The 25635-nt window shown below is 33.8% G+C and overlaps 1 protein-coding gene across 2 annotated transcripts in view; it reads left to right on the forward strand.

Moving 5' to 3' along the window:
* LOC149552236 (peroxisomal acyl-coenzyme A oxidase 1-like) overlaps positions 1-25635 on the forward strand; it is a 192641-nt gene that overhangs the window by 92276 nt on the left and 74730 nt on the right. For both annotated transcript variants that reach the window (XM_089787758.1, XM_089787757.1), the window contains 2 exons: positions 1589-1786; positions 14702-14833. In XM_089787758.1, the coding sequence (XP_089643884.1) occupies positions 1589-1786; positions 14702-14833 (330 nt within the window). The remainder of the gene's footprint in view (positions 1-1588; positions 1787-14701; positions 14834-25635) is intronic.

Genomic DNA, 25635 nt, shown 5'->3' on the forward strand with positions numbered 1-25635 from the left:
TTCAAGCGTTCAAGTTACATTGATGGTTGAAGTACATCCTCTTCTAGTTGCACAATATGAATTGCTGATGATGCTATTTCAAATGAGGGTGAGCTAATGGTTTATGGGGTTTTAAAAGAGTAGGGGCCTTGATGAGCTCCCTTATTGGTTTAGGTTGATGACTTTTTATTGTTTTAAAGTGGTTATTTTAGTATATGAAGTTTACTTTTATAAAGAGTGCAGATATGGTTGAGGGATGCCAAGGTGTTCCTGGACACCTGCTGTAGGAGGGGTTGTCTTGTTGACAGCCGCACCTTCTGGTAGCACTTTTGGGGACTGCAGGGGGGGTTTCATCCTTATCCCACTGTCTCTGTTTGAGAAATATGTGAGAAGACATTGGGGACACATCTCAAGGAAAGACTTGAAAAAATTAAAAATCTTGTGTGAATATAATCCTACAGTTTATAAAATATGAGGTTTGCACAAGCCTATAAAGCAGGTTGCTATATAGTAAGACTGCATGCAAACCTGCTCAACCTTTGTACTGTGCTATTAGATGACACCAAGATGAGTATCATTGGTTTGCTCTATATCTAAAATGGATTTCATGAAACTAACTCGCCATATAAAGAAAGAGTTATAAGCATCACTACCCATTATTCCAATCAATTTTCACCATTGTGATGGCAATAAAGTCATGCATATAACCATTCATGTTTCAGAGATCATTTTCCATTGTGACTAGTACAAGCTTCTGCATACGCTCCTGTTGAATTGTGTTTATACTATGTTAAGTTCTAACAATACTGTCAAAATAATGCATTATCCTAGGCTGTATTTTTCAATGGTCTATAAATATCAATGAAGATTATTTATGCATTGAATAATAAAAAAGGCAACATTATAATCAAGTAGTAAATACACACGTGCCATTCTGGTTATGATTTACGATCAGTTACTGGAACACAAAAAAGGCAAATAATAAGTGCAGATCTCTTCAATTTTTAGCTTGAATCCTGCTATATGTTCACCATAAGCGAGTTGTTCACATTTGTGTTCACAAGAGCCATTAGTACATTTAACTGCTACAAGTGAATGTAATTCTTCTCTGTGATAAGCTACTGCAATTTCTTATATACAGTTATAGTGAGTGAGAATTCCATATCGAAGCTATAAAGAATATCATTTTGATGGAAGAATAAATCATTGCATTTATTTAAATATTTCTTTTGTTAGGGAAGCTATTACTCATTTATGGTGAACTGACTGAAAATGCTACAGAATTGTTGACCTATTAGTATATTTATTGTGTCTATAGGCAGCTCTGATTGATGTGAAATTAATCATGAACACCAGTTTAGTGTTGGTCTGCATTGGGAAGCCTTCAGTTCTACAAGGGAGCAAATACCTTTTTAAGTAGAAGCTTTTTCTTATTGTGATGGGGGAGCAGTATGCCCTCTTTTGTTATGCCAGTGCTAGTGCTAATTATATTAAAGGTCACAGAAGTAAAGTGGGCTTTGTTGTTTTAAGCTTAATTAAATGTAAAGGAAAATCATGAATTTTATTTTTGTTTTTCTTCATAGCTCACAGTTTTATGTCCTATATGCAGGTGATTGATTACAAGACTCAGCAAAACAGGCTGTTTCCCTTGCTTGCTAGTGCCTATGCATTCAGATTTGTGGGAGAATGGTTGAAGTGGCTGTACATGGATGTGACTAGGCGCTTGGAAGCAAAGGATTTCTCAACATTGGCTGAAGCACATGCATGCACTGCTGGTTTAAAGTCATTGACTACATCAGTCACTGCGGTGTGTATGATTGTCTAATGCTTTTTGCAAGAAAACTATGAGTGTTACAAAAACAATCAGTATAGGGATTGCAGTTTAAGATAAAGGAAACTGTATAACTGCAGTTCTGTTATGTCTATTATAGCTTAGTCTGGCCAGTGGTAAAATACTTGTAGTTAGCACATACTTTTCTGGTCACTTGACTCAGATAGCACATGTATGCTTGTGTCTTCATGCCTATAACTTAACTATGTGCAAGCTCTGGAACTCTAGGTTTTTCGTTATATGATGTGTGTCTAGGAAATTCTCTAGTGCTCACTACGTACCAAAGCTAAAATTTAAGGCACTAGTGGGTATTCTGTTTTACTTTAAATTCTTGGGAGTCTGCTAACAAGGAGTATGCATTTCTCATTGTAAAGTTATTTGAACAGTTTTATTTGTTCTATAATTGATGCTTTGATGGCCTATCTCTTTAGAAAGGGTAGCGGTGAAATTCTATTTAAGAAACACTAATCTTTAATCATTGGGTCACAATTTTTATCAAAGAAATATTGCAATATCCAGCTTATAATTGTCATTTAGCAATTTTCTATTCTGTAAGCCAGTTATTGTAGCAACTTTCAATTCTGTCTTAGTTTTTAATCATTTCCTTTATTGAAATATCTTCTTGTAATTGCTTATATAAGGAGTATTCCTCGCCTTTGTTTAATACAACAATGAATTATTATTTCAGTTTCTATGGTACATGCCATTGCAATTGCCGATAGAAAAGAAATATATTCTATACACAGAGTAGGAGTCAAGCAGACCTAGTTATTAGATAGACATGAGTTATTGCTCAGAGACCGACAATTCATTCCTATATCAGATTTGAAATGCACAGAAACTGCCTATCAGAATTGCAAGGCTATGAATTGCAGTCATATATCCACTGAAAAGCACAAGTATGATCTCTAATGCAGCTGGATCGATTCACCTCCTTTACAAAACTTTCACACGGATACCAGCCCTCTGTTGATCTAGATATGCCAATCAAGTTACATATACTGAAGCAAGCTGTAATATTCTGTCTCAATTTTCAGGTCTTAAGGAAACCAAAGAACTTGGCCCAGAAGATGTCGCTCTCATGAATGGCAGACCTGTGCTGATTTAGATATGTCAGTGGAACAAAACTAATACTGTACAATCTGCAAGTTTGTCTCAGTTTTCATCTTTTAATCTAGCCAAATTGCTAGACAGATTTATCAACACAATAACCATATGCAACATGATTAAGCTCAAAAACCTATGAAGGTAACCCTCCTATATAACAGGAAGTTCCTGTGTCAATTCCGGTCCCAAAAAAGACGAAGGGGAGAGTTCAATGTGCAGGTCTCAAAACTTATCTATAATTATTAAACTTCTAGAATGAAATAAGTTAACAACACATTTTTACTAAAATGCCAAAAGATTGTCAATTTTCTTAATGAAATCAATGAATTCGAAGGGCACCTCGAGGAATTAAGTGAGAGCATTGTCTGCGTTGCATAATCATGGTTTTAAGAGGACACGAATCTGATTAATTTACAATTTGCTCATTCCTCCTAAGGTAGGTATGTGACTTTTGATTGAAATGCAATTTTAATTGTGTACAGGGCTGTCTTATGTTTAGGGCTTCCCCATACTTACTGAGTTGACTTTTTCAAATGTTAAATTTAACCTCTTTATTAGTCTGAAAGCATTAAAACACAAAGTTTTTGACTAATGAAGTTCTTAACCTGTTTTATGATCTTGCAGAATTGAGACAATGACTGGATAATACTGCATATATGTCAATATTTAACTATGAAGTGCTTGTGCTCAGGCTCTGATTCACAATTCTGGGATGTCTTAATGAAATGCTTTTAAAACTTACGTGTAGACTTATCAAATGGCCACAAAACTCTTAGCATATTACATTATGCATGGTTGCTGCTAATGTTGGGGTACTTCATTCCCCTTCTCATAAAAGCACTGGTCTTGATATGATTGGATTGTTATAGTAAATGTTGAACCATATAGAATGTTGAGGAGGGAAGCTCTCAAACCAGTTAAGACCATATATGATTGACTTCATTTTATTGTAAAGGATGCTTGAGTGAGTTGTGGGTGCTCTTGGAATTAATGATCATGATATGAGAGTGGGCTAGGTGGGGGAATTTCAAGACAGATTAGAGGGAAGAGGAGAAGGGGTGTTGTTCTGATAAATTCATCTTGGTGAGTAATGAGATATGTCTTTTTCATTACCAAGTTTTGAAGAAATTCAAATTTTCACAATTTATGAATAGATTGAAATAAAGCTTTTGGAATTACTTATATAGAAAATTACATCTCCTACAAACTTTTCTAAAAACTTTGTTTGTATCACTTTTTTTCCCACTATAAAGCATGAGACTATAAGAGTCCCAACCTTAGAATGATTTGTGAGTGCATGGATAGTACGCTAGAGAAGTCAACACTCTTGATTTGTCAAAAGGTTCTGACCTTGCAGTTCTACCATAGGCATATTTAGCGGCTAGCCTATCTGCCAATGGAGGTAGTAGATGGTGTACAACCCCATTCCATTGTTAGAGTTTTTGTATTGATGATGAGGGTTTGAAGATGGGCTTCTGGAGGTCCTCAAGTGATAGATTGTTGAGAATTCTAGAATGACCGAGTCTTATTGGTTTGAATTTGCTTAACTTGATGGGGCAACAGTTAGGCAAAGATAAACAAGCAATGACATAAGACAACCAATAAGCTAGAGGTGATTATATGTGCCTTAATCAATATTTCAAGAAAACTAACTTACAGTAAAGCAAAGAACCTTCTTGTTGTACAAAATAGTGTTTTTCATTGATCATAAGACAAATAAGTACAAGGAGAGTCTGCAAGGATTATTTAGATAGAAAAATAACAGTTACATGCTAATATAACCAATAACACAATGGAACAAAGCACACATAAATGCAATAGAAGACAAAGATTTAACGTGCTTCACCCAATCTTGGGCTACGTCCACCAAACAGAGTCCAATATTATTATCCAATAACTTCAACCTCTTACAATCTGTAATCTCCTTTGCAACTCAATATCATTGCCTATATATTCTCTTTAGAAAACCCTAATCCTTAGCAAATATTACATATCTTTTGTTGGCTTAACAAGTTAACCTTAAACATACTTAACGAGTCAACCCAGGGAAATGCTTCATGGGTACCCCACACCTTATGAAAAGTGTATAGTACTTGCTTAATAATTCACCACAAATCAACAATCTACCACTTGGGGACTAATCATGCACACACTAAATAACCTCCCACCTTGAGACTAATCCTGTAGCCAACCCCACCACCACTGAAGCTCCCACTGGATTGACCCACCCTAGACTTTGTTGTTCATTTATTATTTTTTGTCTAGAAGACCAGCCAAAGCTGAAGAGCTCAACTTCTCCCTTGGCACCGTTTTGTAAGCATATCTACTAAATTGTCATCCATATGTATCTTTTCCAACTTTAACCATGCATCATCCAAAACTGACTGAGTGAAATGGTATTATAACTGTATGTGTTTTGTCTTTGAATGTGAAGCATAATTCTTGGCAAGATGAATGACACTTTGGCAATCTGTATATAGATAATTTCTAGTCTATGAGTGTCCCAACTCTTTTGTGAAAAATTGTAGCCTGATCTCCTTGGCTGCCTCTGTAGCAACAACATACTCTACTTGTGTAGTGGATAAATCATTCACCTTTTGTAATCAGAAAGTCCAACTCACTGCCATCCCACCAACGATAAATACATATCTTGTAGTACTCTGCTTGGTATCTAAATTTCCTACCAAATCTGAGTCAACATGGCCTTGTGAATTAGTAGCGAGGCCTCCAAAATGTAAATATTTATTGGATCTACCTCTCAAGTATTTGAGCATCCATTTGACTGCATTCCAATGCTCAATTCCATGATGACTCATATACCTACTAACAACTCCCACAACGTGTGCAATATCTGGTTTGGTGCATACTATGACATATTTAAACTTCGTAGTGCTGAAGCATAAGGTACCTTGGACATTTTATCTCCCTCTTGTGTGTCTGGACACATTTCCTTAGTCAATTTTCAGATGACTAGGCAAATGTGTGCTGACAGCTTTTGCATTTTCCATATAATATCTCAGCAACACCTTTTCAACATAATCACATTTTCCATATAATATCTCAGCAATACCTTTTCAACATAATCAACCTAAGATAGAGTCAATTTTCCATTCTTCCCATCTCTGCAAATTTTATACCAAGGATTTGTTTTGCTACCCCCAAATCCTTCATCATAAAAGAATTTGCTATTTGTTGTTTCAACCCCTTAATGTGATCTATGTTAGACCCCATGACAAGCATATCATCAACATATAAACATAAAATAATGTAGCTATCATCATCCAACCACTTAAAAATAAACACAATAGGCTGAATGACACCGACTGTATCCATGCTCACTCATAAAAATATCAAATTTAATATACTATTGTCGAGATGCTTGCTTTAAGCCATATAAACTTTTCTTCAATTTGTACACCAAATTCTCCTTACCTTTGACCTCAAATCCTTGTGGTTGTTCTATATATCTCTCTTCTTCTAAATCACCATGGAGAAAAGCTATTTTAACATCAAGTTGTTCTAGATGCAAATTTCAGGAGCCACAATAATTAAAATAATATGAATAGAAGTCATTTTAACAACTGGAGAAAAGATCTCATCAAAATAAATGCCCCTTTTCTTGGCAAATCTATTTACAGCTAATCTGACTTTAAATATTTTCTCACCTCCATTCTCTTTCAGCTCGTAAAATCATTTATTTTGTAAAGCCCTTTTAATTGTAGGTAACCTCAAATCCTTGTGGTTGTTCTATATATCTCTCTTCTTCTAAATCACCATGGAGAAAAGCTATTTTAACATCAAGTTGTTCTAGATGCAAATTTCAAGAGCCACAATAATTAAAATAATATGAATAGAAGTCATTTTAACAACTGGAGAAAAGATCTTATCAAAATAAATGCCCCTTTTCTTTGCAAATCTATTTACAACTAATCTGACTTTAAATATTTTCTCACCTCCATTCTCTTTCAGCTCGTAAACTCATTTATTTTGTAAAGCCCTTTTAATTGTAGGTAACTTACATACTGCTTAAGTCTGATTTGTCAGTAAGGAGTCAACTTGTTTTGTCATTGTAGACTCCGATTGAATCTTTGTATCCACCTACATAGCTTCATCATATCCTTCTAGTTCACCAATATCTATTGATAAAATAGATTATAAAGAGGGAGAGAATCTTTCAGGAGTTCTACTTAGCCTTGTTGACCGTCTAACTAGAGTTTGTAGTATTCCAGAGGCAGCATGGACATGCAAGAAGAGTAATTCTTCTCTTAGATTCTTTGGTTGTGAAGCTTTTGAACATGTAGAGACAAAAAATAGGACCAAGTTAGAATATAAGTCAAAGAAATGTATATTTGTTGGATATTACATTGATGAATTTGGATATAGACTTTGGAATTTTAAAAGCTATAAAATTGTAAGAAGTAGGGATGTCATATTCAATGATGAAGTTTTGTTGTAGCCGTAGTGTTCTTAAAGAATCTATAGCAAGTACTTAATGTTCTTTCTACTTTACTGCAACAACTGTTCTTGAACATTGATTTTTTTCCAAAACAATTAAAGTAGAAGGAATGCCATGACCTATACAAAGATATAAGGTGCCTACTTTCACACCTTTTGCTACTATTAAGGAACCTTTTTAAGACAATTTTTTTATCATTAAAGCTAATTGTGCAACCCTCATCACCTAGTTGCTCTTTTGAGATTAAATCCTACAACCTTGAAACATGCCTTACCTCTTGCAGTAGCCAATGATTCCCATACTGTAACTTAATCTTAATTCTTTCTTTTCCAACACTCTGACATAGTTTATTATCATCCTAATAGACTAGCCCAAAATTCCCTTAGTCATAATCAATAAAATAACTTCTATGGGGTGTAGCATGAAATGAAGCACCTAAATCTGAAATCCATGAATCATCTACATTTTCTAAGGAAAAAGGTAACAACATCCTCTTTAGATTTATTACCTACCACATTTGCTTTCTTATTTCCTACTTGCTTATCTCCTTCATTATTCTTCCAAGATTAGTAATCTTTCTTCTTATGACCTAGTTTCCCAGTGTACCAAGAATTTCTTGGTCCTCTAGATTGAAACCTCCTCTTGAATTTTCCTCTTGATTTCCCACAATTTCCAAAATTATTTTCTCTCTTTGTCATTTTATCTCTACTTTTTGGATTCAAAACACTGCCTGATGTAGATCCACAAGAGCTTTTCCTACAAATTTCCTCACCTAGAATAATGCCAACAACATCATCAAATTTTAGGGTGTTTGAACTAGAAAGGGAGTTACTAACTACTATTATCAATCCATTCTAGACTTCAGACAAAGAACTCAAAATTAAAAGAGCTCTAACTTTTTATTATAAAATATGACATTTACAAAAGATAATTGACTGGTAACTGTATTAAACTCATTTAAATGATCAACAATAGGCCCACCTTCTATCATCTTCATATTAAATAGTTGCTGCATGAGAAATACTTTATTCAAAGTGGAAGGCTTTTCGCACAACTTCCTTAGGGTTTCCATCAAATCTTTAGTTATTGTCGGTTTTGTAAACTAAATGCCACTGATTGTGCTAGGCGTAACCAAATACTTCCATGTGCTTTTTTGTCCAAATTATCCCAGTCCTCATATATAGCATATTTGGTTCTTTCTTGGATTTTCCTCCCAATGGGCCACTATAAATCCTTTTGATAAAGATAGTCCTCCATTTGGATTTTCTACAACTGAAAGCTCTGCCCATTAAACTTCTCAACCTTCAACTTACCCTCGTCTTCCATGACTCCCACTCAACTATGAGACTCACTCAACCGTGAGACCTTCCTGTAGAGGATAACAGAAACGACTTGGCTTTGATACCACTTATTAAGATTATTAAGACAAAAGAATAACAGTTACATACAAATATAACCAATAATAAAAAGGAATAAAGCATACATAAATGCAATAGAAGACACAAAGATTTAATGTGGCTCACCCAATCTTGGGCTACACCCACAAACATAGTCCAATGTTACTATCCTATAACTTCAACTTGTTACAATTTGAAATTCCCCTTGCAACTCAATACTGCTGCAGAAGCTATATATTCTCTTTAGAAAACCCTAACCCTAAGCCAATATTATATGACTTATGCCGGCTTAACAAGTTAACCCTTAACGAATCAACCTAGGGAAATGCTTGACAGGTCAACTTGAAAATGCTTGATGAGTTAACTCCATGCCTTATGTAAAGTATACTGTACTTGCCTCATCAGTCACCACAAATCATTAGAGCCCAAAAACATGGTGGGACATATAGATGAAGGCTCATAAGGCACAAGATATGAAATTGAAATTGGTAAGAATTTGTTTTATGTATCAATAGAGTATAGCAGTTTTGTTGAGGAGCATTTTGTAAAAATGTTTTCTTGATGACGACTCTGATTACTAAACTAAGTGGTCAATATAGCTAATCAATTTTTTTTTGCCATTTAAAAAAAATTTTCAATCATAATTTGCAAGTTGAATTTCTTGAGTCATACTTGTAGATTAGAAAATTATAGTATTAGACGAAACAAAGTTCATAAATGTGCAACATGCAAAAAGTCAACATACCCAAGTTTGATTATTTTAATGTTTGTGGATATCCAATCATCATCAAAGATCTTTTTTTTTCCACTTTTTTTCTCAATTGTGTTTGCCTCTAGCCATCAACTGACATGTCCCCAATTTAGTAGGTTCCTGGAGCTGGGGTTTGTCAATGCATCATTGTGACCCTTGTGAGTTGACAATTCTATTTGAGGGCCTTTGTTGAATCACTATTTTTTTGTAAGTTTTTCTCTCTGCCAGTTTCATTTGCAGAGTAGTGTTGGCAGTGGTGTTTGTTATTCATGCAATTTTGGGCTCAGAAAGTGATTTCCTATTGGGAGCTATATTCATTGCTTATGATGAGGCTTTATAATTATCAAATGCACTTATAATTATTAATGTGCGTTATTTTATAAAGTAATTGTACTTATATTATAAATAAATGTTTTAAGTGAAAGGTGTAATGAAGAAGTTAGGTTGCACAAGGGAATTATATATATGGCTCTCATTTTGAGAAAAAGCTATCCAATTGAATACAGATATTTTCTTTTGTAACTTGGCTGAGGGTTTTCCCGAGTTCTAATAATTTTCTGAGATTGTTTTGCAAATTGTGCTGAGGTATACAATTTGCCATCTCTCCTATTGTTGCATACTGTTGCTAAGGAGAAGATCTTTTGCTGCTGAAGAATTTGGTTGACACTAGGAAGTTATTGGACACCTGCGATTTGCTTGAGAGAAACTGGTGAATTCCATTTGAGACTACCGATCCATTTTGTGGCAGCACTAGGAGTATTTGAAGGCTGTGATTTAAATCTACAGGCCTGCAAATTCATTTCAATAATACTTGCAAACATTTATATAGGCTCACGTCACCTATCTGAAAGCCAAGACCACTTTTTATGGTCACGAGTTCACAGTTTGTTCCTTTTTATTTCAGAAGTAGCTAGCTCGTCATTGAAAGTGTTTGGAGTATTTATGCTTTTATTTGCTCAACAAGGAGCAAGAGTTGAAAGTGGAAAACCTAGTATAAGTACATATCTCTCTTCACCTTCTCTCTTGTCTAGACCTTGTGTAAAAGGAATTTCATTCAACAAAATATGACCAAATTTTACCCTATAGGGAGGTTACACCATTTGCAGATGAAGCAGTTGAAGTTGATGGCCCCAATGATTTTCTTCTAATTCTATTATCTTTAGAGGAACTTGAGCTTGAGGGTGTGGAAAACATCATAGTCAAGGACCAAAAAATTGATGACATAGTTGATTTAGGACTAGAAGTGCAGATTTCTGATTTGTATATATTAAATTAAACTTAACAAGTATTTGTAAGTACAATTTCATACTTTTTTTTAGTTTTTATTTTAGTAAATTATTGAGTTGTATCATAAAGTAAACTGTGTTCAAAGTACCCGTGTCTTCTATTTCACAAAAAAACATGCTAGTCTCCTAGACTGGTTTCCCAAACACCTTTAGTTTAGGTTTAGGTTTAGGTTTGTGCTAAAGGGGTGTAGGGCATATTTTAGATCTTATCCTGTGTTCTCTATTTTTCTTAGTTTTGTATTTCTTCTTTTCAATTGCTTTTATTAAAGTCTGGGTTAAAGAGGATGGCTAGTTGCCCTTGGGAGAGCTGGGGGTTGCTTGAGACCTGTGGCCATCACTAATGTTTCTTGCTATTTCTATACTAAATATTGCTTTTTTTTCTTGGGTGTGGATTATGGAGGGTGGAAGTTTCTGACCTGCTCCCATGTCCCCAAATTTTTTCTGGCGAGGCATTGAGGTCAAAAAAACACAAATGACATGTTGTAATCGTACGCAGTAGGTTAATTTCATAGGTAGAAAATAGCAATAATTAAAAAGAAAATTTATATTATTCAAGCTTAAGAACCAATTCTATTAGCTGAAAAGCTTGTTTTGACATTTGCGCTTGCTTGACTTGAAACTAAACACCAACCTATACTTGGCCGTATAGGTTTAAGAAATGTTTTCTTGTAATGCCTCAATTGTATATAAACTCAATCTCCCACTTGATACTCATAACGGTAAGGGCACACAGTAGGTTAATTTCATAGGTAGAAAATAGCAATAATTAAAAAGCAGATTTATATTATTCAATCTTAAGAACCAACCCTATTAGCCGAAAAGCTTGTTTTGACATTTGCCCTTGCTTAACATGAAACTAAACACCAACCTATACTTGGTCATATAGGTTTAAGAAATGTCTGCTTGTAATGCCTCAATTGTTTATAAACCCAATCTCCCACTTGATACTCAGAATGATATTGGTTAGATTGATAATTTTATGTGGTTGCAAATCATTTTGGGAGGATTGAGAAATCACGGTCTCTCTAATTTACAATTTTGTAAGTTCATAAATGGTGTCAATTTAGTATACAAATAATTCATGGCATTATTCTACCATTTAGCAAATTGCAACTGCTTCTCTTTAATCCAAAACATCAAAGGTGCACTTCAATACACTTGTTGATTATTTGTGTTTGATGATTGACTTGTCATTGATAAGCAAAATCCATATTAATGACATGCTTGTTTGGATGTATAAATCCTTCCAAAGTTACTTGCAAGATAATACAGGCATCACATCTCTTTCAATTGGTACCATAAATTTATGGAATTTATAAATATTTTAATATTATGATTCAGTGATTTGTTTGCGGGAAAGTGCTTTGCTCCTGTCAAGATGAAACACTGAATGTCCAGTTATTGCCTCCTGAGTTAGGAAGACCATTGTTGAAATGCACGGAAATGCTTTCATTAGTTCTCATATTGGTTGTAATAAACTAGGGCAATAACATATACTCATGCTTTGGTATTTAATTAATTCTGCAACATGTTGCATACACTTTTTAATTTCTAAAAATAGAACTATTCTAGAACATTTTGACATAATTTGAAAAATTGATGTGCCAAATATTTGGAGCATCGTGATCATCTTTCTAAAATCACTTAATTAATATTTAATCCTGATGCAAATTGATTTTATTTTTGAGCCTAAGACTATCGTTTCTCAAATTAAATTGGTATACCTGTAATAATTTATTTACATTCTTCATTGTTTGCACAATCAGCTTGAACATCATTTAGTTGTTTTGAAATGATAACTGAAATTGCATATCTTGATATTTTTATAATCTCTACTAGATAAAGCATGTGCTGCTTGATTATGCAATCTCTTTATTTAGAATCTCAAAATCCAATTAAAACATTTTAAATCCTCTTTTTGTCACTTGGTTGATAAGATCTTTTAGGTAATACTCAAAGACACTTGTGATCTATTTAAATTTTTAACTAGAATCTTGTTCGTTAGAAAATCTTGCCGCCATTTTTCTAAGGAATACACACTTGTCAATATAGGTAAACTAATAGGGTGCCATCTTGCATGATCATCACACTCAAATACAAATGGCTTGAAGAAATATGAATGCTTGTCAGGGTTGAATTCTGTGATAGTGCTGCCATAAGCTTTTAAAATCTTTGGCTTCCATTTCAGACCTTGTTAAATAGTCCATTTTTTGAGTAGAACAAAAAATAGAAAAACAATATGGAGATAGATCTTGGTGAGTCATTATTATTATGCAGGTTTGCCTATGTGTCCTCTTAGCTTCAAAATTTAGTGTGTGACTGACCTATCAACCACAGATTTTATTTTGGAAGGGTCTACTCTAATCCCCTCTGAACTTATATTACCACAGATTTTATGTTGGGAGGGTCTACACTAATCTCTTCAGAGATTTATTATTCCCAAAACTGTGCCTAGGGCTCTTAGAATGGTTTATTGATTTTCTTTTCTTCTTGAACTGGTAAACTCTATCAACATGGTTAAGGTAGTTTTTCAAAATTACTACATTTCTAAGATAGTATTAAAAAACATTATAACATAAATTTATAAAAGTGATGGAAAGTTTTTAGCATCACAGATTGAATAGTCAAGGCTGCAGTGGTAGTGCAAATGTCATCACCTTTAGTTCTTCATAACCTTCTTGAGTATAAAATGTTGTTTCCGAAATGTCTTTTGGTTGCATCTTACTTATTTCTTGATTTCAAATGTAATGTGCAAACGAGATTGGCAAAGTAAATTTTGTTGAGTAATCTATTTTTAAATGGAATAAGAAACCCATTTTTGCTAGCTATTTTGTTCAACTCTTGGAATTCAATACCAAGTCAATATGAAACATCTTTTTTGGTGATTAAGATAACTGTAGCAGGGTAGAAGGTAGTAGTTAGTAGTCAGGATAATAGCATCCACGACAGCATTGCACCATAGTCAAGTTTATATTATATACATTTGTCTGTGAGCACAATTGCATGGATAATTGCAGTAATAAAATCAAGAAAATCAATGATATCCAGAAGGAATTTTCTGGACAAGTAAAGTCACTTTGAGAAGTTATTTATCATGGTTATGAGGAGACTCGTCTCCCCCCTAAAAGTCCTGTCTCGGAGACTGAGATGCGTCTCGGAAACTTTTCGCTTTTCCAGAGACCTCAAAAAAGGTTGGAGACTTTATGACGAAGTACCCTGAAGTCTCCCAGTCTCCTAATCCAAAAGGTGAAGTCTCCCCAAAGTCTCCTAATAAAATATAAATGTAAAATATAATATTAAATAATGTTATATATTTTAGCGCTTATTTTAATATTTTTAATGCAAAAGTTAAGACCAATGAGATACAATATTGTGATTATGTGAGTTTTGAAATATTTGACTCTATATTAATGTGACATTACTATTATTATTTACTTTAGTCTTTTAGTTTTACAGTATTACTATTTTCAAATTTTGTATTTAGTATTATATTCTTTAAACTATTAAAAAAAATTATGCCGTCTCCAAGTACCCCCATCTCCTATTTTTGAAAAATTGCCGTACCAGTACCAGTGCCAGTACTGGGGACCTCCAAATCTCCCCGTCTCCTGGTGACCTTGTTATTTATATATAGTTTATACCATTATTTTCCAAGTATAAATTAATAATTATCGATAATTTCTATTTTTTTATCTGTTGACATTTGGCAGGCACAAGCTTTAGATGAATTTATTATTTCCTTCTTTTGAAATATCTTTTGACTTTAGTTATGTGTTCAACTGATGCTTGTGATTCAGGTCTTTGCATTTTGCTTTCTGCAAGATATTGTTATTGCTTCTTTTACAGATTAAACTCTGCTTTTAGTAACATCAATTAAAACATTATGATGGTTAGGATGGCATTGAAGAGTGCCGTAAGCTTTGTGGAGGACATGGGTACTTGTGCAGTAGCGGGCTTCCAGAACTATTTGCTGCTTATGTTCCTGCCTGCACATATGAAGGAGATAACACAGTCCTTCTCCTTCAGGTATTTTGATGCGACTGCTGTTTCCCATTAATTTTAAGTTAGTAACATTTATCACAGAAGATATTAAATATTACTTTGGTTTGTAGGCATTGGAGAGTAATTTTTATGAACTCCCATTTATTTTAACTTCTCAGTGAATACATAAAATAAGATTTTTAACTTTTAGATTATTTAAATATTTAAATAGAACAATTGATCTTAGCACATCTAAACTGGATAAGAATCTGATATTAGGAATGATTATTAGGTTCGTACTTAAGACAAAAATTGTAAGACTTACTAATGTAGATGTGAGAATGTTTTATTTGGAGAAAATGTTTGTCTTTTCCGGGAAAATTGATGGATAGCTTGTCTAACTTGAAAGGTAGGGGAATTTTATTTTCTAATGTGAATGAGATAATGAAAGAGGATATTGGGATCATTGATCACAATAGAAAGACATCTTTATCATTTGAGGAGAAATAACTGGGTCGGCAAGTCAAATTCATTTGTTTGATGACTTAAGAGTTTTGAAGGACAGGACAACTATCTGTTACTTTCAATATTTAAGTTTTGTAATAATTACATAAATTTGAATACCGTTTACAAAATTGGACTAGTTAAAGTTTCTTTTGCTGTCTATCCAAAACAATATTACCTTCATATTTTGACAATTTATGGATGCCATTATTTTGAAGGTATTTTGCAATGATTTCTTCAGTTACATCCCATTATATTCTTTTCATATTTTAGCTTTCTTCCCTCTATTGCTAGAAGAGTTGCTCTATTCTTGGGTGCTCCAGTTGTTTGTTATAACCATATCAATATACTTCAGGTTTATCAATGTACTTTGTTCATGTGTGGATGTAAATATAATTTTGATTTTGGTTTTCCATTGACATCTTCCTTTTGTTGCCATATTTTCTTCCTTAAGTTGTTGATTCTACTTGTTGGGTGGATATTTTGCAACCGACAGTTTTGGGTAAAATCCAGTCGCAAAATAGGATGACCAGCCGCAGTGTGTGAGATAAAGTCTCTCCGACCTTAAAGGGAAGGCTCCCCCTTCTCACCGTTCCTTGGATCAACCCAAGGTAAGCAAGAAGTTGAGAGATTTTGGAAAGGGTTGTTGCCAATATTATTTCCTCTTAGCTTTCAGGAAAGAATCCACTTACAAGTGGACTGAGTAATGGGCAAGATGAAATCTCTAACTATACTTCTCTTTGATAGCTAGAAACAGTGATACCGATAAACCAACATCAACTCAAAGGCTGGTTGAAAGTGTACCAATTTGGCTCTAAGTCTGGTCATAATTCTATATGAATAAAATTTACCATTGGGGCACAAAGACTTCTAGAGGTAAATATATCCTAATTATTTTATGAATCAAGAAAGTGATATAAGCTATAGACAAAGCTTCTAGTCGATACATCTATACAACCACTCCTAGTCAAAGCTTTGGATCCAATTGCTTTCTAATTGTTTTTAAAACTCAATTATCAAGAATGCTAAACAACATGTGACTCAAAGACAACAAATGCAAATCAAAGTCAAAGCTTCTAACTTGCACATGTAACAATCTCACTCAATCAAAGTTAAGTCTCAACTGGTTTTTTGAATTCACTTTTCTTTCAAAATGACACTACACAATCAAAGTTATGCTTGCTACAATTTCTCTAGGGCTCTCTTGCATACAATAAAAGATATATTTTACAATAAGAAAACACTCCTTTATATAGGCAAAGGAGTTGAGAAAAAGACGAAGGAAAAAGTGGGAGCAACTCAACCAACTTTGACTGAGTCTAATTGAAAGAGAAATTATTGGATTACATGTCATTACACATGCAACCCGTATTACATGTAATTACATAATTTCATGCAATACATCCTCTTTGATCTATAAACATAAAAACAGAATAACAATCTTAAAGATTGTTCTTTAGTGCCTTGAATTTGATGATAACATTACGCACTGTAGGAAGATAAAAAATCTCCATTGTCTTTGATATGACTTCCATTCTAACTGCATCGGCATATGTCGATTTCACAATCTTGGAATTTGCCGCCAGAGAATCTTGCAAGTGCTTTGCTAAGGATTTATACAAGGCAAACTTGTTCAGTGTATGAGAACCAAAATCTTCAAAATCTAAATCAGCATTGATCCTGATTGTATATTCTGAAGTTATCCTTTCAGCTGCAACCAAATTACCATGTTCATCAAGAATTTGGAATCCCATTTGTTTTAAGTTACACGTGATTCCAACTTCTACTGCCTAACAAGCTCCTAAACTAGCCTACAACTTTGTTACAAGCTTTCTTAGTGTCTCTTCCTTGTAACCCATGAGTCCTTGACATCTGTAGAACATTTCACAAGATGGAAGAGCGTTACACGAAACCATTGCATCTAGATCAGATTTAGCGATCTCATCCCAATCATTCAGAATTTCTTTCAAAGTATTAGCCTCCTGAGCCAAAGATATAGACAAATCATGTATCATTTTTGATACGTCCAAGAACTCTAGTCGTATCTGTAATGGCTTATACTCCTTCTGAAATGACTTCTCCCATTCAAAACTTCGCAACTTCTACTATCCTTTTCTCCTTAGGCGTCAGAGAGGCAACAACTGCATGTTGTGAGAATTGTTATTGAATAACCTCGTTTAAGCGAGCAACCTGCTACTTGAGCTGATTTTTCTTTTCCCATAATTTATGATTGCTTTTTGTTACATTGGCAAGTGCGTCTTGAGCATCTTGTAAGCAACCCATTCGTGACTGTTTCCCAACTTCTACCTTGGTGAATTTTGTAATCCCAACGAGCAAGTTCTTAAACTAGCTTGTTCACCAATGGCTCAACAATTTCAACAAACTTGGTCTTTTTAGAATCAACTAAGATCCTTGAAACAATCTTATCTTTCAAAGATTCAGACGTAGTTTTTGTAATACGAAGGTCATCTGGAGGTACGACGACCTTTCTTCTCTTTATTGTGCTTCTACTTAACTATGCAGTCAAATTGAAATTTTCATTTGTGGAAGCAAGTACAGTAGAGACCATTGGCATTGATCTTGATTGTATTTGTGTTGTAACTGAGAAAGATTCAGTTTGCACAGTTGAAGTCATAGGTACATGATAAGAGGGTTTTGTTATGAATGACTCAAAACCAGTCAGGGATGTGTCAAGTTGAGAAACTTGACCTTTTGTAAGAGTTGGAAAATCCTCAAACACACTCCCTAAATGTTCACATTGTTTAGCTGTTAAAATGGAAGGAGTTGCTAATGATATAGGTAGAGCCAATGTATTGACTTCTAAGTTTGGGATGGAAGGTGTGAAAATAGTGGAAAATGAATCCATGTCATCATCTATTGTACTCAAAAAAGGTGCTTCCTACATGGATAGTTCATGAGTTTGTAGGTCTTGGAGGAGATGATCATGACTTCTCTTTCTTCCTCCTCATCTTATTCATCAAGTTCTTCATCTGATTTTCCTTCTGAGTCTTGAACTTGTTCAGGTGTCTGAGATAAATTAAATCCCTTTCCACCTTTTAATTTGAATTTGAGGGATTTCTTTATACTAGAAGAAGATACTCCATCTTTACTAGCAATTTGTAATTGCGACTTTCTTCTAAAAGGAATTAAAACTTCCACAATCCAAACCCAACTTTGGATTGACCCTTATAAGACTTTTGATTTTCAACCACTTGTTGGTGTTTGTTAGAATGGATTGAAATCTATCAAGGATAGATGTACCTTCCTTTTGCTGCCATTGAATAAGTAAAGGGCATCATTTACCAAAACCAACTTGATGATGCTCTGGATCAAGAATATTACATCATCTTCAACTTGGAAATCAGATGGGATCTTGAGCATATTAAGATCAATGAACTGCTGCAATGTCAACTTGTAGTAGTCGATTTTCATTATATCCAACTCCATTTGCATGTCAATCCAAATATCTTCTATATGATGGACATGAGTAAATGCTATTTTGATTTTTGAATTCATCTCTCTATAATCAAAATCAAATTTGGCTTTGAACTTCTTCAATGTAACCAACTGAAGTTCTGCTTCTATGGCCTTTGCTTTGTGTACAAAATTTATCATGTAATGACCAATCACCAAAGGCTTGGCAGAAGAAATACCAAAGCTTGGTTTATACAGAGCATGTTGACTAGATTGAACCTCCATGAGTTCTGTAGCCAATTCCATTAAAATGATCCTGTCTGTAGCATGCCTAGGTAAGGTATATGCTTCTCCTTTGAAATACCAAACCCTTAAATAGGTAAAGGTTGAAAATGCGATAAAGATGCAACCATACTGATAAACCCTATCCAAAGCTTCATCAAACCCCCTTTTAACAGACAACTACTTATCAAATAAACACCAAAAATGTCCAAAGAATGCATCCTGAATTCTTCTGTAATGGTATTTACTATTAGTCAAAGTAATTTGATCATAGTATTCGCAAACTGGAACTTGAAGACAGTCTCCTTTAGTAGAAAGCCTAGAAAAAGATCCATAGCAACAACAATATAGACAAGATAAGAATTCATGTAGAATGGTGCTGATGTTCCTACATTGAGCAATTGCTCACAAAGTGCAGTGCTGATAAGTTCTCCCCAAAAGTTATGTTTCTTATTATCAATGATTTGGAAAATGAACTTACACATCCATGGTTCAAAATCATTAGAATCCTTGAGACCGCAAATTTTGCTAAGAAGGATAATTAGGTCTTTATATTTTGGTTTGAAACTAGATCTGTGAATGGTTTTTGACCATCTTGAGAAATTGTTTCTCTTGGAATCCAACCAATATAGATTAACATACTTCTGATAATTTCTCTTATTGACATTCCATATCTCCAAAGATGTTTCTTTGGTCAGATCCACACACTGCACTTTGTGCTCTGCGGTACTTTGAAAATTTGTTCAATACCTTAGGATCAAGCCTTATAATAACATTACCATCAACATCCGTGATGGTTTTTGATTTCAAACTGAAACGCTTTGCACATACGAGAACAAATTCTGGTTCTAGGGCAGCCATAGGAAAGGAAGACACCAAATGAATATTACTTCTTTTAATGCATTTCATTTCATGACTAGTAGGAGCTTCTATGCATCACAAGAAATCAGTCATATCTACATGCCTGATCTCTGCATCTGACACACTATTAAGAATAGATGTAACCTGGGATGGAGTTGCGTGAGCCAATTTTTTATCATATTGATATTTCATTTTTCTTTTTGATCTTGTAGATGGGGGTATCCGTTGTGCTTGTGCTGCAATATGGAAACTCCAAAATGTGAACACATCATCAGAGGATATGGCTTGCATAAAAGCATCGATTCTCGATCAACAACAAAGCTTCGGAGAATGGATTAGATACTTCAAAGATCTAATGTGATGATCTTGAAAAGAGACAATGCATAGGTGAAGGCTGGAGTATGGCTTGTGAGGATGAAAATATGAGGTGGAAGCGAATGTTTATGAATATGCTTTAAGACATGGAAGTGGTATGCATGGGAATGCGCGCAAATGAAAATGTTTGACTTTTAAAAAGTGGCTTTAAATAAAAAATAGGTATTCAAGATGTCATTGCACGCAAAGTGAATTACACGTATATGTGACATGCAATTAGGAATAAGAAGTGAGACTGAATGTAAATATAGATGAAAAGTGAGTTTACATGTAATTGCATGCAAAAGATGAGATGGAATATGTTGTGACATGAAATAGGAAATTACATGTAATTGCTCATGAAGTGTAATGACGGATATTGAAGGAATAAATGCAATGTGCCTTGGCATGTAATGATGGATGTGGAATGAAAAGATGCACTTGCATTCATTGATGGAAGATGGAGTGAAATGAAACATGATCAAGTTATTGGGAAAGAACTTGCAACTTCTTCCAACTGAAGAAAAATAAGAAAACAAGTAAGCAGACAAGAAAACAAACACAAAAGAAATACGTACATTCAAACATGTCAACAAGCAAGATACCTCAACATGCAAACTCGAATTTGGAATTTGTGAAAAAACCATAAGTATGAAAATGAGTCTTTTCATCATATTTAAAGAGAAAAAACACTTTCCATGGCATCTCTATCAACAAGTGTAATACATCAAGCTAAAACATGCAATAGAATAGCAAGATAAGTATGAATTAATGAACAAAATTGAAAATGTCCACTTGTTGCTAATGATCCAAGAATGAAGGAGGAAGAAGCTAACTTTGAAAAGTTCCAAAACAAACTTTGATTTCTTCCAACCTTCAATGAGGAATAATTAATGACTTGCAAATGAGGTGGTTTTCATGCCCATACCAAAAAACATGGTCAACAATGATCAATACATGAAGTGGTTTTGGTAAAATGCATATGCTAAACCCATTTTTGATAAAAATGTGGTTTCTAAAGAGCATTACCTGGAACTTTTTTATCTTTGGGATGCAAAAATGTGGCGGCCCTCAATGCATTTGTTATACCATAGAAAGCCAAAACGACCCTCCTTTGAGCAAAAAATGTGAATTCCAATGTCCAAATCTCGGCGTTTTTAGCCAAAAACGTGGCTTCAATGCATAAAATGGAACCTTTTTTGCAAGAAGAATCAATGCCTAAAGCATGAGAATGCTTGGACTTGCAAAAACGCCCCTAGAGGAGAAGATTTCAAGAGATTTCATGGAGAAATCTGAGATCTCTATGGCAAAATGTGTTCTTATGAAGCAAATGCATGGGTTGGTTTTGCCCTTGGATGGAAAAACGGGATCTTGAGATGCAATGACATATGTTAACAAGTTTAAACACACTTTAGAGATGCATATACATGTTTTAAAAACATGTCTTAGGCTTTCTTTTATCCAAATGCACCCCAGAGGTGCATTGGCATGTTTTAAAAACATGCATCTTGGTCAAAAACAAGGTTTCAAGATGCAAATGTAGGTCTTAAAAGCAAATCGCACCTTTTTGGTGGGATTGCATGTTTTTAAAATATGTATCCAAGGTAAAATACACTTTTTTGGTGTCATTGCATGTTTTGCAATTGATCTCGAAGGCAAAACACACCTTTTTGGTGTCATTACACATTTTCAATTTTTCGAAGAATGACCTCCATAAGGTAAAACACAACTTTTTGGTGTCATGACATGTTTTTAAAACATATGCAATTGCATGTTTTTTGTGCATTTCCATTCAAAATCACGTCTTTTAGGTGCAATGACATATTTTGAATTAAAATGTGCTTGTAGACATGTTTGCACAACGTAACTAATGAATTAAGCACATGTCTTTTAATTTTTGAATAAATATTACTCAAATGGCACAAAAATAATATTTACACTATATTTAATATAGTATATGCAAATATCACTTTAAAAGTAATATTTACTAAAGCATTTGATTTAAAACACAAAAATTAAATCAAACTATATAGTTAATATAGATACTCAAGTGAAAATTCAAAAAGCAACTGAACTTAAAAATATAACATAAGGTACACTATAGCTACTTTAAGTGAAAAATCAAAATGATAAAGTAACTTAAAAACATAACATAAAATGAATTCATGTTATATTTTTCAAAAGGTGAATGTCAACTAAAAAATATAACATGATATTTTTAATTCGTGCACTTGCACTTAAAAGATCCACTTTTTGGGCACTAAATTGGTCATATCTTTTTATTGCCAACTCTGATTAAGCCCTAAAATGGATCAAATTTGTTGATGTTTTAGCATCAGTAGAAGTAAAACATTGATTATTTGATATACTAATCTGTGCTTATAGATGAATTGTTACTGCTGATTATCATACCTACAAATATGTATGTGTGTGTGTGTGTGTGTGGCTGTGAATGTGTATTGTATGATCAACAAAAGTTAACTAATCTACTGTTATCGGGCTCCATATTGTTATCGGCAGATATGTTATTATCGGGCCTCATGCTATTATTGGGCTTCTTGCTTAAGCACCTTATGATTTGTTTTTTTTTTACTAAGACATGCCTCCGAAGAGTCATGACTCTACGCGACCTTTAATCATGGCTTTCCATATTGTATATATGTGCCGTACAAATCGCAGAGAATGGATATCTATAACCAGCATCTCCAAAACGAGCGACTTGTCAAATTACATTCTTTACTATAATATAATTTGCAGAATAAATCATATTCATTTGTCTCTTCTATTCATCCACGATCTGAAGATAGGAAGAAGGCTGATCGTGAGCAACCTGCAGAGCACTGGTGTAGAACATATATTCAACACAACAATTATTCAAGAACATTCTCTGTTATCATTATCATTGTAATTGTTTTGTCTATCAGAGATCCATAGTTTTAACATGGTATTAGAGCCATTCTAATAAGAAAAACCATTACACATATATATAAAAATTCTCAATTTTTGAAAAGAGGCTAAAATCATATTGTTAAAATGGTGAATCATGTGAGACTAGAAGATAGGCTTGAGGGTGCATCTAATTTCTCTTCATGGAAAATTAGAGTATTAATAATATTAAGAGAAATGGAGTTAGAGCAATATATTGAATCAAATCTATCCATGCTTGAAAATGAATCAGAAAAAGTAACTTGGAAGAGACATAATAATAAGGCAATGAAAATCATTATAGATTCTGTAAAAGATCATGTTCTTCCTTCCATATTTAATCCTCAGAGTGTATTCAAAATGTTCTCCACTATTCGAAATACATTCGAAATCAACAATACTAGTAGATTATTAACTCTAAGACAAGATCTACTATATATAAAAATGAAAAATGGAGAATCTATAACTTCATATTCTCTAAAGATTTTTGAACTAAAGGATCAACTTGCAAGTACGGAAAATCGAGTTGATGACAAAGAACTGAGCATTATCGCTCTAAGAGGTCTTCCTCTTTCATGGGAAACATTCATTCGAGGTTTAAGCTTTTGACTGGAACTTCCTAAATTTGATCTATTAAAAAATGAATGCACACAAGAAGAATCTAAGTTAATTTCAAGAGGACTAAGTACCAATCAAAAGGGAGAAATTCAAGCACTTCATGTGAAATCAAACAAGAAAAGAAAATTCAAGTATAACAGAAAAGAATCTAACAAAAATCACAAATCAAACAAGCAACGTGGTTGGTCCAAAGTTAGATGCTTTAAATGTGATAAAATTGGTCACTCATATGTTCTACCTCGAAAAGAAGAAAATACAAGCAGCCTTAGCAGAAATTAAAGGAGAACGTGAAGAGAAAGAAGAAAGAGAAAATTATGCTTTTTACTTGGCCCTTTCAAGTGGAAAAAATTCTAACCACAACACTTGGATCATAGACAGTGAAGCATCTCGACACATCACCGGCTTTAAAGACAAATTTGAAACCTTCTCTAAACAAGCCTCAGAAGAAGTTACCATTGGAGATAACTCTATTTATCATGTTAAAGGAATTGGTTCTTGTTCAATACAATTAAAATAAGAATTTACACTACAACTCAAAAATGCTTTATATGTACCAGGAATCAAGAGAAACCTAGTCTCTATTTCTGGTCTTGCTGATCAAGGCTTCAGAATTACATTTCAAGAAGACAGAGTTCTATCTTGGTCCAAGAAATCTAATATTAAGAAAACCATTTCCATTGGATTTAGAGATGGAAGTCTTTATAAACTTTGTAATAATTAGAATCTAAACCTAACTCTTAGTCATGAAACTTCAAATTCCATTGAAATTTGGCATAGGAGGCTAGGTCACCTTCACTATTGAGCATTATCATCTATAGGGAAAATTGTAAAAGGTTTACCTAATCTAAAATTTGATCATTTAAGTATTTGCAAAAGATGTGCTTTAGGTAAGAATACTAAGCAATCCTTCCTTAAAAGTGATCATAAATCCAAATCCATTGTTGAACTAATTCACACAGATCGTTGTGGCCCTATGTTAGTACCCTCACTTAATGGGTGCCTCTACTATATAATTTTTATTGATGATTACTCTAGAAGAACTTGGATCTATTTTCTGAAACAAAAGGAATCTACTGAAGTCTTATCCAAATTCAAAGAATTCAAAACCTTAATTGAAAACCAATCAGGACAAAAGATTTAAACCCTAAGGTCAGATAATGGGGGTGAATACATATTTGATATTTTTAAGAACTTCTGCATTACTGTTGGGATTAAGAGGGAGTTTTCTATACCTTATAATTCTCAATAGAATGGAATTGCTGAATGGAAAAATAGGTCTATAGTCAAATCAGCTAGAGCAATGTTGCACGATCAAAATCTTCATTATTCATTTTGGGTTGAAGCATCTAACACAACAGTCTATATTCAAAATCAATGCCCACACTCAGTTTTAGAGAACACCACTCTAGAGGAAACATTCATAGGCATTAAACCTGACCTAAGTCATCTAAGAATATTTGGATGTCCAGTTTATATCCACATACCAAAAGAGAAAAGAACAAAATTAGAACCTTTCAGAAAGAAGGGAATATTTATTGGATATAGTGAAACCACAAAAGGATACAAGATCTTCATTCCAGATCAAAGAACAATTGAAATTAGCAGAGATGTGAGATTTGAAGAAGACATAGCTTTTAAAATTTCCAAAAACAGTGATGAATCTATTACAGAGGAAGATCAACCTACAGAAATTGAGAGGGAGAATGATTCAGAACCTTCATCTATGTCTAATCGTAGAGATTCTGAAAACATTAATAATAATAAAAAAAGACCTCTTTGGGTTAGAAAAATGATAGAAGAAAATCAGGTTAAACCAGATGAAGTAGTTCAAGAAAGCAAAAGGACTAGAAATCAATCATGTTATGTTGCATTGTTAACTGAACTTATAA

The sequence above is a fragment of the Cupressus sempervirens genome, chromosome 6, assembly GCF_028749045.1.
Source record: "Cupressus sempervirens isolate cs-2001-9-10 chromosome 6, ASM2874904v1, whole genome shotgun sequence".
Taxonomy (NCBI): Eukaryota; Viridiplantae; Streptophyta; class Pinopsida; order Cupressales; family Cupressaceae; genus Cupressus; species Cupressus sempervirens.